At 38.5% G+C, this 14,843-nt stretch overlaps 1 protein-coding gene across 1 annotated transcript in view; it reads right to left on the reverse strand.

The window, feature by feature from the left end:
* Positions 1 to 14,843, reverse strand: part of LOC111156704 (coagulation factor XIII A chain) — a 161,929-nt gene that overhangs the window by 101,729 nt on the left and 45,357 nt on the right. The window contains exon 4 of the mRNA XM_022517741.1: positions 11,550 to 11,801. Coding sequence (XP_022373449.1) covers positions 11,550 to 11,801 — 252 coding nt within the window. The remainder of the gene's footprint in view (positions 1 to 11,549; positions 11,802 to 14,843) is intronic.

Genomic DNA, 14,843 nt, shown 5'->3' on the forward strand with positions numbered 1-14,843 from the left:
ATCATCATATAACCATGCCTTGTAAATTTCCTTCAGGTCTCCCTGCATCCTTTTCTTCCCAGCACAGATTGGATTAAACCTTGTTCCCCTAGTGTCCTATGGATGCTGCAGTCACATCCATCCGTATGGAGATTATTCTGTAATTTTGTTATTAATTGAAAATGCCTGTTTTTAGTATTTACCATGTGCCAGGAAATTTCTGAGTATGGTAAAACAACAACAACAATAAACTCACTGAAACTCCTAACACCTCAAAGAGGAAGGTATTACCTTTCCCTCATTTTATAGATGAGGAAGCTAAGGAAAACATAAGTAAAATATCTTTGTTAAGGCCATAGTGCTAGTAAGAGGTGAAATTAGGACTTGAATCCTAAGCTGTTCCCCAAGTAGACTATGACTCTTGAGTCCAAGCTATCAGGTCTCGTATCCCCAGCACACAGGACAGAGAGCCTGGGAACATAACGCAATAAATGTCTACAGCAAGACTGAGAGGTGGGGATGGATGTCTGGAGCTTGGAGAGTGAGAGAAGAAGAAAGTGATGGATTTACTATTGGGCTTAGGTTATTATCGATGGGAACTTACAAATTTAAATGGTAAACTATGAATAAGGAGGAGTTTGAGACCAGGCCACCCTTTTCCTTCCAGAGGCTGAATTAAATCTCACTTCACAACCAACGTGCATAATCATGAATCCACAACAAGCCAAGGAAGTCAAATGGGAAGTCTTGATTTTAATTTTAAATTTATTTATGATTTTAAAAGAAGATTGAGGGTGCTTTCTTTCCCCTGTTTTTTTTTTCAGATCTGTCACTTTAAAATATAGTTGTCCAAAGCTAAGATTAAAAAAAAAAAAAAGAAATTACATCACCATGGAAACTCCAAAAAACTCCCTATGTTTGATAGGCTAACAAAGATAGGAAGACTTAATCATTTGTCTCTGGACACTTTTATTGTTGGTGTTTTGGTGTTTTTGATTGTTTGTTTGTTTTAACTTCTGGTTTGTTTCGGAAGCGTATTGAGGTTTTATTAGATTCTGGAGCAAAAACTGGTTCTCTACCTTTGTAAAATGGAGGATGCTACTAAAAGTAAAAACAGTGACAATAACCCACTGTTCTAGATACCAATTTGAACTGCTGGAAAGTGTGTGTGTGTGTGTGTGTGTGTGTGTGTGTGTGTGTGTGTGTGTATACAAGTATGGGGATTGGGAGCTATACCTCTTAAATCTATGCAAGTTGGTAGCAGGAGGTAGGTCTAAAGAGATCATAGAGTTAGAAGCAGCACCAAGGACCTACTGACAACTTCTTGATACTAAGTGACCTCTGGCAAATTAAACTCAAGAGGAAAACAGATTCCACATGGCATCATTGGCGAATATGGCATGATACCTCCATCTGCTTTCAACATGCCTTAAAAGAACTGCCTTTCCAAGGTGACTGATAGGAGGCAAGTAGTAAAGAAGAATTATCTCATTTATTTTACTCATTTATTTTACTATTCCTCTGGTGGGGATAACGTAGTAGTTTAAACAACAACAGCAACAACAACATTGTGGGCTGAGACTTTTGGGATTCACTTATAGGGCTGATTTTAGCCCCCTTGGAAATTACCACTTGCCTCCCCACACAGAGAGAAAGTAAGAATTTATGACAAACATGTAAAAAGGAATGCTGAGCCTATTCATTTTAGTATCTGTATAACTGCTTTGAGAGAAGGATGGATATTCATCACTGCCTAGGCTGAAAATTTCCTTTTGCTTATTTACATGCTATTTTAAAGTTAAAGTAAGTCCCATTTTGAAAGTCAAGCTCTGCAAAGCAAACTCAGGGGTGAAAGAAAACTACAGTGCCAGGAATGTTATCACGTAAGTTGTCTCTGAAGAGACCGCCTACCAGCTTAAATCAGAATTTGGTTTTGTTTCTGATCCTTTGGAAGAAATAATAGTGTGGTTCCTTCAAAAAGGCAAAATGTGTCACCTCTTTAGAGAAGGGAAAAATTTTGAGCGAGGGGATTGGGAATAACTTTTACCTGCCTCCCCTTTCTATAACAGCTGAGCATCACTGAAGAAAGAAGGAAGACATGTTGGATGAATGTAATCACTCTTCAAGGGAGTGGCTTCACATGTGGAGCAAATGTGGCTCTAGGTTGGTGTCATCATGGTAGCTTTTCCATCTCAAAGTAGAGCAGAGGGGGTGGTGAACCCCAGAAGTCTGTGTGTGCTACTGGCGTGTTAAGAATCACTTCATATCTCTGAGAAATGGGAAATGATAGAGCACAGAAAAGAATGGCATTTCTAGAGTCGGTGCTTTCGTGTTTTTCCTTTGGAAGGATCCAAAGTCGCTGTCTTCCTAAAATGGTTTAATACAGCCAATCTTGAGGTCCACCTTTGCACTCATTAACTCTGGAATGAAATAAATCCAAGAAACACAAGTAAGGAGTTCCTCAACAATTGGGTCCATTTCATTCCTTGCAAACATATTGTATTATGTTACATCTTAGACCAGCTTGGGAAGTTTATTTGATTTGTGCTAATTTACTAGTTTTGCTGGCTAAGGACTTTTCAGGTACTTAAATATCTTCAGAAGATAGACTATTATTCATAAAGCAGTTCTACAAAGAAAATGTCAGAGATTCTTTACTTAGTATCCTCAAAGAGAGCCTGTGCCCTTGTTGGTATCCTTATTATTATTTTTCTTTTTTGCAAAGAAAACTGTCGTTTGATCTTATAGCTACCAACCTGGTTTTGTTTTTATTTATTTACTTGTTTGTTTGTTTATTTTTAACAGCAGGACTTTCAATGTTGTAGAACATCATAGAAGCTTCTCAGCCTGACACCTACTTCTTTTTCTCTTATTACACAAGATGGGATGCCAGTGGTTCTGGTTTTAAAGATAAAAGAGAGTATCCTGACCGAATCAGAATATCCAGGTTTTAGCCCCAGCTTGTTTCCTAATTTTTTATATGACCTTGAGAAATTTATCTAACACCACAGAGTCTGTTTCCTCTCTTGAAATGTGAGGCTCATAATTCTCTCTCTGACCTTCAGAATGATGGTTATCAGTTCAATTCAGTGCACATTTGTTGAACATTTAACTTGGTGCCTGGCACAATGCTAGGCTGAATGAGAGAAGAATCCTGCTTCCCAAAATACATAATGCAGACAGATGCTGGCTTTGAGCACTCTTTGTAGAATATAAACAACTACACATAGAAGGAATTAGATACCATATGAATCGGCTGATGAATGTGGTTCTGGATTAGGCCCTTTCAGCTCTGCTCCTTCCAGAGCATCTCAAAAACAGCTTTGGACCTTGATTCTAGGGTCATCTACGTGCCGTTGGAAAGAATGTCTACTGTGAGCTCTCTGAGCTCCTTGCTCACTGCAATGTCATACTGAATAATATTTGCTTGGTGTGAAAAGGATGAATGAACCTCCATATCACTTGAAAGAGTGATATGTGCTGTTTTATTAAATAGGAGTTTTGAATAAATAAGGGCTTAAAATTTTCATATAAGCTTTTTAAAAAATTTTTTTTAAATTTCATAAAAATTCAAGTAACCAACTATCTGATTGTTATTCCAGGCAAATACTATTCTAGGGGCTGGGGAGGGTACAAAGATAAGCCACTGACCCATTTCTCTTCACCCTCTGGCTAGGCCAGGTGACTCTCTTATATATTCTTGTTGAGTGATGACTTATGTTAATACTTTTCACAATTGTAACTCATGTTTATTAGTAATTCATTTGTGAAATCTTTGTGGAAGCTCTGTGAGGCAAACATTGTTTGTCTTTTTCACTGCCATATTCCCAGTGCCCAATTCAATGCTGACCCTTAGTATTTGTGGATGAATAAGTAATACTGCCATACTACCCATGAGTACTTATATGTTGTCATTGGGGGGAAGGTATACCATCAATATATGTGGATTGATGAATGAATAGCTCTAGTCTGAGGGTATAAATTCTGGCCTGAGCCCCAAGGTCTTCAAAAGAAAGGGATATTGACCATTGTTACTTGGTGCATTACGCCATTCTGTACTGAAGGGTCTAAAAGACCATATATAATTATTAAGTAAATAGCATAGAAATGAATGTCATAAGAAAATACAAGTTGGTTGTATTTATTTACTATCTATTAAAGGTATCCAGGTATTGGAAACATTAATTTCTTTACATCAAATTTATTTAGGTTTATTCCCAGGTATCTTATGGTTCTTGGTGCTATTTGATTTCTTTGTTTAAAGGAAAATACAAAAGTCATAGTGAATAAAAAGTTAGAAATAGCAGATGTCAATTTGGTGTCAGATACTAAGAGAGAGAAATCTACATACACTATGCCCACAAATTCACTCCTACACATATCATATAAGTTTTTTACTTTTTTCAAGATGGTAAGGTGTGAGATTGCATTTACAACTTGTCTATGATTGTAGGTGCAGTGAGCCAAAAAAGCATTTACTTAGAATTATTAAATCAATGCAGTAAACATTTATTAAACATTAAGTATGTACTAGGTGCTGGGATACAAGGCTGAATGAGGTAAGAGGAAACCAGCAATGGGGGATATGGGGAAACAAGTTAGGAAGAGAAAAAAGACCCCTGAATATGATTGATGTCCCACCAAACAGAATAATCAAATATGGACCCAGAGTACTAAGCACAGGTATGGAACATCTAAATCTTTCAGAATACACTGTCTGGCACTAATGATAGACTAACAATCTGGTACATTCTGAATTTAAATAAGGAAATATATTCCATAATCCAGAGATCCTGAGCAGTTAGAAAAACAAGAGGAAGTCACAATAAATCCCTAACTCCTTCCTTCTACCCTTGTGGGTACAGTTTTCTAACACCCAGGAGAAAGGCTCTCTCTCTCATGGGATGGATCTGAAGCCTGGTTAGCGTTATTAAATTAAAAAACTGACCAATAATTCTCACTGCTTCTGCCCCTGTCCTCACTGGTGTAGTATTGCTATCGATCCCCATTAATGATTTAGTGATTAAGGAGGATAAATTGCCTATGAATGCAAAGCAAGCTGCAGGGCTCCCGGGAACCCAGCTGAACATTCTTCTATCAATAATTACTGTACATACCTGTATAATTTTCAACCCAATGTCCTAAGCCACCTTGGACATCACTTACAGATCAAGTGCGCAGTATTTTCAGCATCTTTCTCATCTCGCTCTATTTTGTCAACTTCTGATTTCCTCTTTGTTATCTTTTCTACTTGGGCAATGGCTCTCTTTTTACCTGCTATCCCATTACCAGACTGTACAACTCTGTGAGTTCCTTTTTATGAATTAGCATAACAGCTGTCAGGCTACAGTGTACTGGGCTGTGTGGGGGGCCATCACACAGATCTTTTTTTTTAAATTTCTTTTCAGCGTAACAGTATTCATTGTTTTTGCACCACACCAGTGCTCTATGCAATCCGTACCCTCTCTTATACCCACCACCTGGTTCCCCCAACCTCCCACCCACCCCCTGCCCCTTCAAACCCCTCAGATTGTTTTTCAGAGTCCATAGTCTCTCATGGTTCACCTCCCCTTCCAATTTCCCCCAACTCCCTTCTCCTCTCTAACTCCCCTTGTCCTCCATGCTATTTGTTATGCTCCACAAATAAGTGAAACCAAATGATAATTGACTCTCTCTGCTTGACTTATTTCACTCAGCATAATCTCTTCCAGTCCCGTCCATGTTGCTACAAAAGTTGGGTATTCATCCTTTCTGATGGAGGCATAATACTCCATAGTATATATGGACCACATCTTCCTTATCCATTTGTCCGTTGAAGCGCATCTTGGTTCTTTCCACAGTTTGGCGACCGTGGCCATTGCTGCTATAAACATTGGGGTACAGATGGCCCTTCTTTTCACTACATCTGTATCCTTGGGGTAAATACCCAGTAGTGCAATTGCAGGGTCATAGGGAAGCTCTATTTTTAATTTCTTGAGGAATCTCCACACTGATCTCCAAAGAGGCTGCACCAACTTGCATTCCCACCAACAGTGTAAGAGGGTTCCCCTTTCTCCACATCCCCTCCAACACATGTTGTTTCCTGTCTTGCTACTTTTGGCCATTCTAACTGGTGTAAGGTGGTATCTCAATGTGGTTTTAATTTGAATCTCCCTGATGGCTAGTGATGATGAACATTTTTTCATGTGTCTGATAGCCATTTGTATGTCTTCATTGGAGAAGTGTCTGTTCATTTTTTTTTAATATGATTATCTGTTTTGTATGTGTTGAGTTTGAGGAGTTCTTTATAGATCCTGGATAGAGCAATCTATACTTTTAATGCCATTCTGATCAAAATTCCACCGGTATTTTTCAAAGAGCTGGAGCAAATAATCCAAAAATTTGTATGGAATCAGAAGAGACCCCGAATCGCTAAGGAAATGTTGAAAAACAAAAATAAAACTGGGGGCATCACGTTACCTGATTTCAAGCTTTACTACAAAGCCGTGATCACCAAGACAGCATGGTACTGGCATAAAAACAGACACATAGACCAGTGGAACAGAGTAGAGAGCCGAGATATGGACCCTCAACTCTATGGGCAAATAATCTTCGACAAGACAGGAAAAAATATACAGTGGAAAAAAGACAGTTTCTTCAATAAATGGTGCTGGGAAAACTGGACAGCTATATGCAGAAGAATGAAACTCAACCATTCTTTTACACCGTACACAAAGATAAACTCAAAATGGATAAAAGACCTCAACGTGAGACAGGAATCCATCAGAATCCTAGAGGAGAACATAGGCAGTAATCTCTTCGATATCAGTCACAGCAACTTCTTTCAAGATATGTCTCCAAAGACAAAGGAAACAAAAGCGAAAATGAACTTTTGGGACTTCATCAAAATCAAAAGCTTCTGCACAGCAAAGGAAACAGTCAGCAAAATAAAGAGGCAACCCACGGAATGGGAGAAGATATTTGCAAATGACAGTACAGACAAGAGGTTGATATCCAGGATCTATAAAGAACAGATCTTCTTTTTGAATTTTATGCCTTAATTTCTGGGCCGGGAAAACTACACAGTGCATGAGGTGAGGAGGTGATATCCTTCTCCCATTTCATAAGCATTCTCTCAGAGATCTCAGTGAGCATGTTTAGAAAAGATTTTGTTATTTATTTTATTTTAGAGAGAGAATGAGAGAGACAGAGTGGGGGAAGGGGCAGAGGCAGAGGGAAAGAATCTCAAGCAGATTCTGCGCTGAGTTCAGAACCTGATGCAGGGCTCAGTCTCACAACCCTGAGATCATGATCTGAGCTGAAATCAAAAGCCAGACACTGAAACGACTGAGGCACCTAGTGGGGATCCCCATTAGGTGGCTAAAATTAATCCCCACTGCCCCTCAGTGGGGATTGATTTTAGAATTTAAAAGGGTCTTAGCTTAAAAACTGGCACCAGAATTTTTCTGGAGGGAATGATCTTGGAAAAGTGTGTAGTCCTCAAAAGCCTAATTGTTGGAAGAACCCAAACAGCAAAATAAAAAATCTTGCTGAATTGCTCTACATGAGAGAATACAGAGAGTCTCCTCCTAAGAGAGGATGCAAGAGGAGCATGGGAAAAAGGAGGAATGAAAGGATTCAGAGAAGAGACAATAAGGTGGGGAGAGACTGGGATTGGGTTTAAGGAGTTGGTGAAATTTTAAGCAAAGTAGAGGAGAACATAGGCAGTAACCTCTTCAATATCAGCTACAGCAATTTCTTTCAAGATATGTCTCCAAAGGCAAAGGAAATAAAAGTGAAAATGAATTTTTGGGACTTCATCCAGATCAAAAGCTTCTGCACAGCAAAGGAAATAGTCAACAAAACAAAGAGGCAACCCATGAAATGGGAGAAGATATTCGCAAATATCTTCTTGCCATGTTCCTGGAATAAGCCCTCTTCCCACCTCCAAACTCTTCAGTCCTTTTTTATGAACCTCCAACACTCCCTTTCTTGCTTCTGATTCTGAACAGATGACTTTGCATTTCACCTCACTGGGAAAAAGACATCACAGAATGGAAACAACCTTGTCTTCCTTCCACTTAATCTAGAAAAGCTTCATACTTAACCCATCTTCCACATTGATCTTGTCACAGTGGAGGGTGGACAGCCACATCTATCAAGGGCTCTTCTTCACCTGTTCCCTGAATTCCACTCAGTCAAGGATTTTAATCCCTATGTTGATTCTTCTCAACCTTGGCTTTAAAAATCACCTGCAGACCTTTTTAAAAACCCTAAAGCCCAAGAGTGCCTGGGTGGCTCAGTCAGTTAGGAGTCTGACTCTAGATTTCAGCTCTGGTCATGATCTCATGGTGACAACTAGGTGTGGAGCCTGCTTCAGATTCTCTCTATCCTTCTCCATCTGACCCTCCCCCAACTCACATTATCTCTCTCTCTAGAAAAACAGAACAAAACAAAACAAAACAAAACAGATAAACCCTAAAGCCCAGGCTACATACCAGACCAACCAGAATGTCTGAGACATATGTAGTTAACTGCCTGGGTGATTCTAATGTGTAGCCAAGGCTGTGGACCGCTACCTTCTCTCTGGGCAGTAAACTCAATTTTTCTTGGTTTGTCTCCATCTCCATAAAATTATGCCTAATCTATTCTGTCTTTAAAAAAGTTCTTCTTTGACCTTCATATCACCATCTCTGTTTTACAGAAAGTCTTCTTGCAGAACATGGCAATAGCTGTTATCTCCACGTTCTTACTTCCCATTGCACTGTAGCCCATGCCCATCTCTTGGCTTCTTTCTCCATCACTGTGGTAAAAAAAACTTTCCAAGTTCCCCAGTGACTTCCATATTTCCACAGTTTATGGCTATTTTCTTTCCCTGTCCTATTTAACTCATCAGCATCATTCCAAAGAACCAGTTGCTGTCTTCTTGAATCAATCAATTATCCAGCTCTGTGACACCATGCTTTACTGATTTCCTTTAACTCCTTCTCAGTCTCCTTCTCCTTTGTCTAGACTCTAATTGCTGATGATACTAAATCTGTGTCTGTTCTTTCTTTAAACTTCCCTGCTAGTTCCTGCTAGATGGTGCCCATATTTACATCCCAAGCTCAGCTATCTCCGTGGAGCTCTAGATTCACTGATTCAAGTGACTACTTCAAGTGATGTTTTCACTTGAAGATCCCACAGATATCACCAAATTAACATTTCTAAATATAATTCTTAGTTCCACCCCTAGATCTTCTCCTCCACTTTCCCCAGTCTTCCTAGCTCTGAAAACAGCACCACCACAAACCTAGTCAGTCAGATACAGGCCACCTAGAGTTATTCTTGACTCTTCTCTCTTCTTCACCTGCCATGATCAACCCCTCTTCATTTTCTGTTCTAAATCCAAAGCATTCTCCAATTCATCCCCTCTTCTTCATCTCCACTGCCACCACCATCCATCATCATCTCTGTCCTAGGCCACAGCTTCCAAACTGATCTGCCTAGTTTTATTCTCATCTGTCCTTTCAGTGATACCTAGGGGAGGGCCCTCTGTTCCCTTTCTGTAATGTAGCATCAAGTGTTGGGCCATGTTATCTCTACACCAGGAAACTCCTTCTGAACAGGGAAACCTGGAAGCTGCTCACCATGGATACAACCAAGGCAGGGATCAGGTAGTAGAAAGTTATTAAACTACCCACTCCCTGAATGATTCTCCTATAAACTCAATGTCAGGCAACATGACTAACCCTTTTCACCTCTGGAAAACTGGAAACATAGATTGAAATGCATGTAGACACATACCCCATGATATGTGGTATAATCCTTTTTGGGGATTATACCAAATTTGGGGTAAACCATATCATTTCTAAATACCTTGGAGTGCCGGATAGTTATATGAAATTATATGATTTTCTATTTGTAATGCAAAGAAAATTAATAATGAATCCTTAGTTTATTTATTTTACAAATATGGATTCTTAAATTATAATTTTTTACAATAGGCCATGACCTAAGTACTTCGCCATTTCATTTCTTTGCTAATTCATTCTCTATTAGACCTCCAAATGCTGGTGTTCCTTAGGGCTTAATGCTATATCTTCTTTCCTCTCTGTATTTTCTCCCTAGGTGCAAATGACTCCCAAGTTTACAACTCTGATTCTTGTCTCCAGATTCACAGAATGGAATACCTACTTGTCATCTCTGCTTGGGTATCTACAGTTAACTCCAACTTAACATTTTAAAAATCATAGTGTGTCTCTACACCTTCATTCCCTTCAGTCTTTCCCACCTCTGTAAGTAGCACCACATCCCCTCAGTCACAGAATGCTTTATATCTGGTTGACAAGATTATTGTACACAGGAGGGCACCTTTGAACAGCACATGGCCCCATTAACATCTCCTATTACCATCAGCCTTGGACATCTGTCTCAGAGATAGGATTATCAGGTACAAGATGATGGGGTGGAGAGTGGGGAGTATAGGATTAGCTCAGTGCCATCTGCCAACACTACTGGAACTGATAATTCAAAGTAAAGGTCAGTAGGATCCAGGTTTATATTATATATGAGTAAACAATGTTGTTGTTCACTTATTATCAATAGGTAAGTGCAGCTCAACCCTGATTCAAATGCCATTCTCACAAGCAATGGTCATTCAAAATCAGCAAAAAAAAAAAAAAAAAATACAGACTCATTTTGGAAGATAGTGGAGAGCAATACACAGGAAGTAAGATGATGTGAGACATCTCCCATCCTGTGTCAGCTTTTAATAAGTTTCATTACCTTATTTTTTAAGATCCAAAAGTACACCCTCTCCCATTAATGCAGCTGCAATGTTTGCTTCTGCTTCTGGAACTGAAAATCAGCTCCATTCCAAGTATGGAAGCAGTGGGCAGATAAAGAAGGGCAGACATGGGGATGGGGGAAAAGTACTGTGCGTGACTAAGTTTTTAAACTGAATTGAGAGAAATCCTAGGACTTGACCTATTTTATTTGAATATAAGTAGATTAAGCTTCTATAAGACAGAAAGGGAGAATCAGAATAGCAGTAGAGATTAAGTTGTATTATATTAAACTAAAGTTACATATTTGTACATCCAGAGTTATGGTTTCTGAAATTTATACCCACTTGGCATATACACAAATTTATGGGATTCTTCCAACATTCAGGCTTTCTGTTCTTGAATTAGGGAGATAGAGAAGTTTGTTTTACTATGGATAGGATCAACTTTATCCTATTTTTCTGAAGCCAGATTATAGAACCTAACAGTCTTGAAAGCCCATTTTGTTTACAGAGTAATAACATACACAGAAGTGACACCATCAACACCCAGCTCCACAATGAACTAATTGTGCAACTTCAGGCATTCTTCGATTATTTCCTGGAATAAATGTTTACCAGTATTAATTTCACATGCACAGGCTTTGTCCTCATATACATTAAGGACAAATTTCATTTTTTCCCCTGTCTTTCAACCATGGGAAACAGTGTATGTAGAAAAGAGACATATGTTCTACAATAATTCTGCTAACCCTCCAAAAAGAGATGCTTTGGAAAAATATGAGCAATTTTTTTTTTTTAAATGAGAAAAATGCTTGCTCCTTACCTTCACACCAAGGATTGAAGAGAATGTAGGTGTCTGTTTCTGGGTTTCGGCTGGTACGAAGTATGCCATAGGGGGTCCAGACAGCAACATACATGCGGAACTTCCCCACAATACACTCTGGAGAAGACTGGATGGACAGCCGGACAGACCTGTCCTCTCTCATGACAACTTTGGCCCCCCACTTGCCTCTCTGCAGCTCCGGGACGATAGGAACTGGAATGTAGGTTCCCTTGTTCTCCTGAGGGTAGCGACCTTTGAGAAGAAAGAAGTGTTGAGTCTATTTCACAAACCATTTTTGTTCTCACTCTGTCATCTTGTAGCTGAAGATTAAAATAATTAATTGGACTTGAAATCATAAGACTTGGGTTTGAATTTCATTTCTGCTACTGTGTTGCTACGCGACATTAGTTGATTTTCTTCTTTGAAGCTCAGATTTGTCATGTCTAGATTAAAAAAAAAGAATAACAATATTACAGGAATAGTCATTCGTTAGTTAATGAATTCAAATAAGATGTAGAAATCATAATCTGGGATACAAAACAAAACGGAGCTTCTAGGGTACTGTGAAGTTATCATTCCCTGAAATTCTGCTTTCTAAAAGTTAGAATTGCTTTTTTAGTGGGATAGGCAAATGTGTTTTTGCTTATTCTGAATACGATTTGTTATATTACCTATAATAGGATTATATTTAGAGGTTGTATATTTGACCTTCTTCATATTCAACTGAAACATGTGTTTATTGGCAGTCTTATCAGGGATTTAGCTTTATGTCCTGGGCAAGAATTCAGGTTCCAGAGGCAAGTTCTCTAGATTTGAATCTTGGGCTCTGCTCCTCCCCTATGCTGGCAACTCTAGCAAATCACTTGACCTCCACAAATCCCTATTACCTTCTCTTTTTCTTCATCAGTAAATGACGATAATAATATTACCTGAGGAGGAAGTAAAATAACCCATGTAAGATGCTTTGCCTATAATTTTTCATGCATAACAAATTTTAGCTGTTATTTCAATAAAAAATTAAGTAACAGGGAATTTTACCATATTTCCAGGCTTAGCACACTTTATGTATAAGTTTTCTCAGGAAACATTTTATTTGTCTTTAATGCAGTCATTTAGACCAAATTCTTAATTCATAGTGTTAACCTCAAAACTAAATTTTACCAATGGTTTCCTGAAAAATAGTTTTCACAGTATCTCTCTCTCTCTCTCTCCATATATATATGGAGATATCTATCTTTCTATCTATCTGTCTATCTATCTATCATCTATCAGGTCAACTTCACAGCATTCTTTTTTTTTTTTAAGATTTGTTTATTTATTAGAGGGAGAGCATGAGAGCAGGAGGGGTGGGAGGGGTGGAGGGAGAGGGAAACAGAAAATCCCAGGCAGACTTCCTGCTAAGCAGGGAGCATGACCTGGGGCTTAATCCCAGGACCCTGAGATCACTACCTGAGTTAAAATTAAGATTCGAACTCAACCGACTAAGCCATGTAGGTGCCCCTCAACCTCACAGCATTTTTTAACTTTTCAGCTTACAGTTTAATTTATAGTTTAGCATACAGGATAATCAAATATATAGATATTTTAAAATGGAACAGCACTTTCATTTATAAAGTTTTCCAAAATGTGTTACATATTTAATTCTAATTGACTGGAAGAAAAATACAAATCAGGCTAATAAGTCTACAAATTATTTTGACTACAGGCAGACAAAACTTTAAAAGAAAAACTTATTTACTTTAATTATTTTATAGAAAACATATAGAGGATTCTGCATTAAAACTAACAAAAACAATGCTTCATTTGGGGCTCCAATTACATAGTATAAGGTCTTTTAAGATATTTATTTATTTATTTATTTATTTATTTATTTATTTATTTGAGAGAGAGAAAGAACAAGCAAGCACTAGCAGCAGACAGAGGGAAAGGGAGAAGCAGGCTCCCTGCTGATCAGAGAGCTCAATGTGGGGCTCGATCCCAGGACCCTGAGATCATGACCTGAGGTGAAGGCAGACACTTAATGACTGAGTCACGGAGGTGCCCTATGCTATGAGGTCTTAAAGGATTCTTTGGTAGGCACATTTTCAAAGGTAGAGCATCCTAAGGAGGTGGTTGCATAAGTTAACTGCTGTGTAATTTTGTGAGATGCTTAATCTTAATGAAAACAATAACTTACGCAGTGTAAGTTGGGGAGAAAGAGTAGAACCCCAGTGCTTTGTTATGTGGTAGGGGTATCAGTTAATCACCACTCAGGATGAATATGATAAATCCAATAAAGCCTTAAAAATGGTTTGCTGCCAAGGTGCAACATTGTCTAGGTGGTGATTTTGGAAATACCTGGAGCTTAGCCTCTGTGAATGCTGCACATAAATCCTGCAAGAGCTGTTTGTTCAAAGGTGCCTCCATATTTCCTGTGCATGTTCCTCTTTGTGCTTGTTCAAACTAGGAGATAAGGCTGCCCTTTTCTCTGGAGACATTGTTGCTCTCTGGAGACCCCCATCAGTACTGAAGTGTACACATCAAACACAATCTCACTAGCTAAATGGGACCATAATTCATTCATTACAGGGGCTCCTGGTAGCTGTTGCCACTAAACACTGGCTTGGATTTAGAAGACACAGTATTAAATATAATACAAGCTTAGTAAAAACAAATGTTCAGAGATAAAATCTATGCTATAAGGACAGATTCAATTTTTTTTTAAAAAGATAAAAGGAGTTTTAAAAGGCATTACACAATAGTGCTTCTTCAGGAGCAGCTATGAAGGTGGAGGGTATCTCTGAAGCTATGTGTGAGCGATGAGCCCCAGCTTCTACTTTGCACTAACATCCCCTTTTGTTAGGAACATTGAAATAATGAAGACAATCACTAGTTTCCATTATTACACCTGATTATTTCAAAGACTCACATTAAATTTTACCTGTTAAATTCATGGTATACCATAGAAAGGAACGAAAAAGGAGAGCCATGTTCATTCCTTCTGGCGTTGAACACAGTCAGAACTTAATCTAAAGACTAGTTTGAACATTTTTCATTCATGCAACAATATTGTCTACTATGTGCTAGACATTATTCTAAGTGCTAGGAATACAACAGTGAACAAAACAGACTCCTGTGCTCATAGAGCTTGTAGTCTGTGGAAAAAGCCAATGCTTGTTCTGTGTACTATGTGCCTGTCACTGCTTTATTCCTTCTATTAAACTGTGAGAAGGAAATTATTATCATCACCCTAAATTTGACAAATCAAGGAACTAACAACATGTGGTCATTAAGCAATTCATCCAAGGTGATGCA

Source organism: Enhydra lutris, unplaced genomic scaffold, assembly GCF_002288905.1.
Source record: "Enhydra lutris kenyoni isolate GAN:26980312 unplaced genomic scaffold, ASM228890v2 scaffoldscaffold48, whole genome shotgun sequence".
Taxonomy (NCBI): domain Eukaryota; kingdom Metazoa; phylum Chordata; class Mammalia; order Carnivora; family Mustelidae; genus Enhydra; species Enhydra lutris.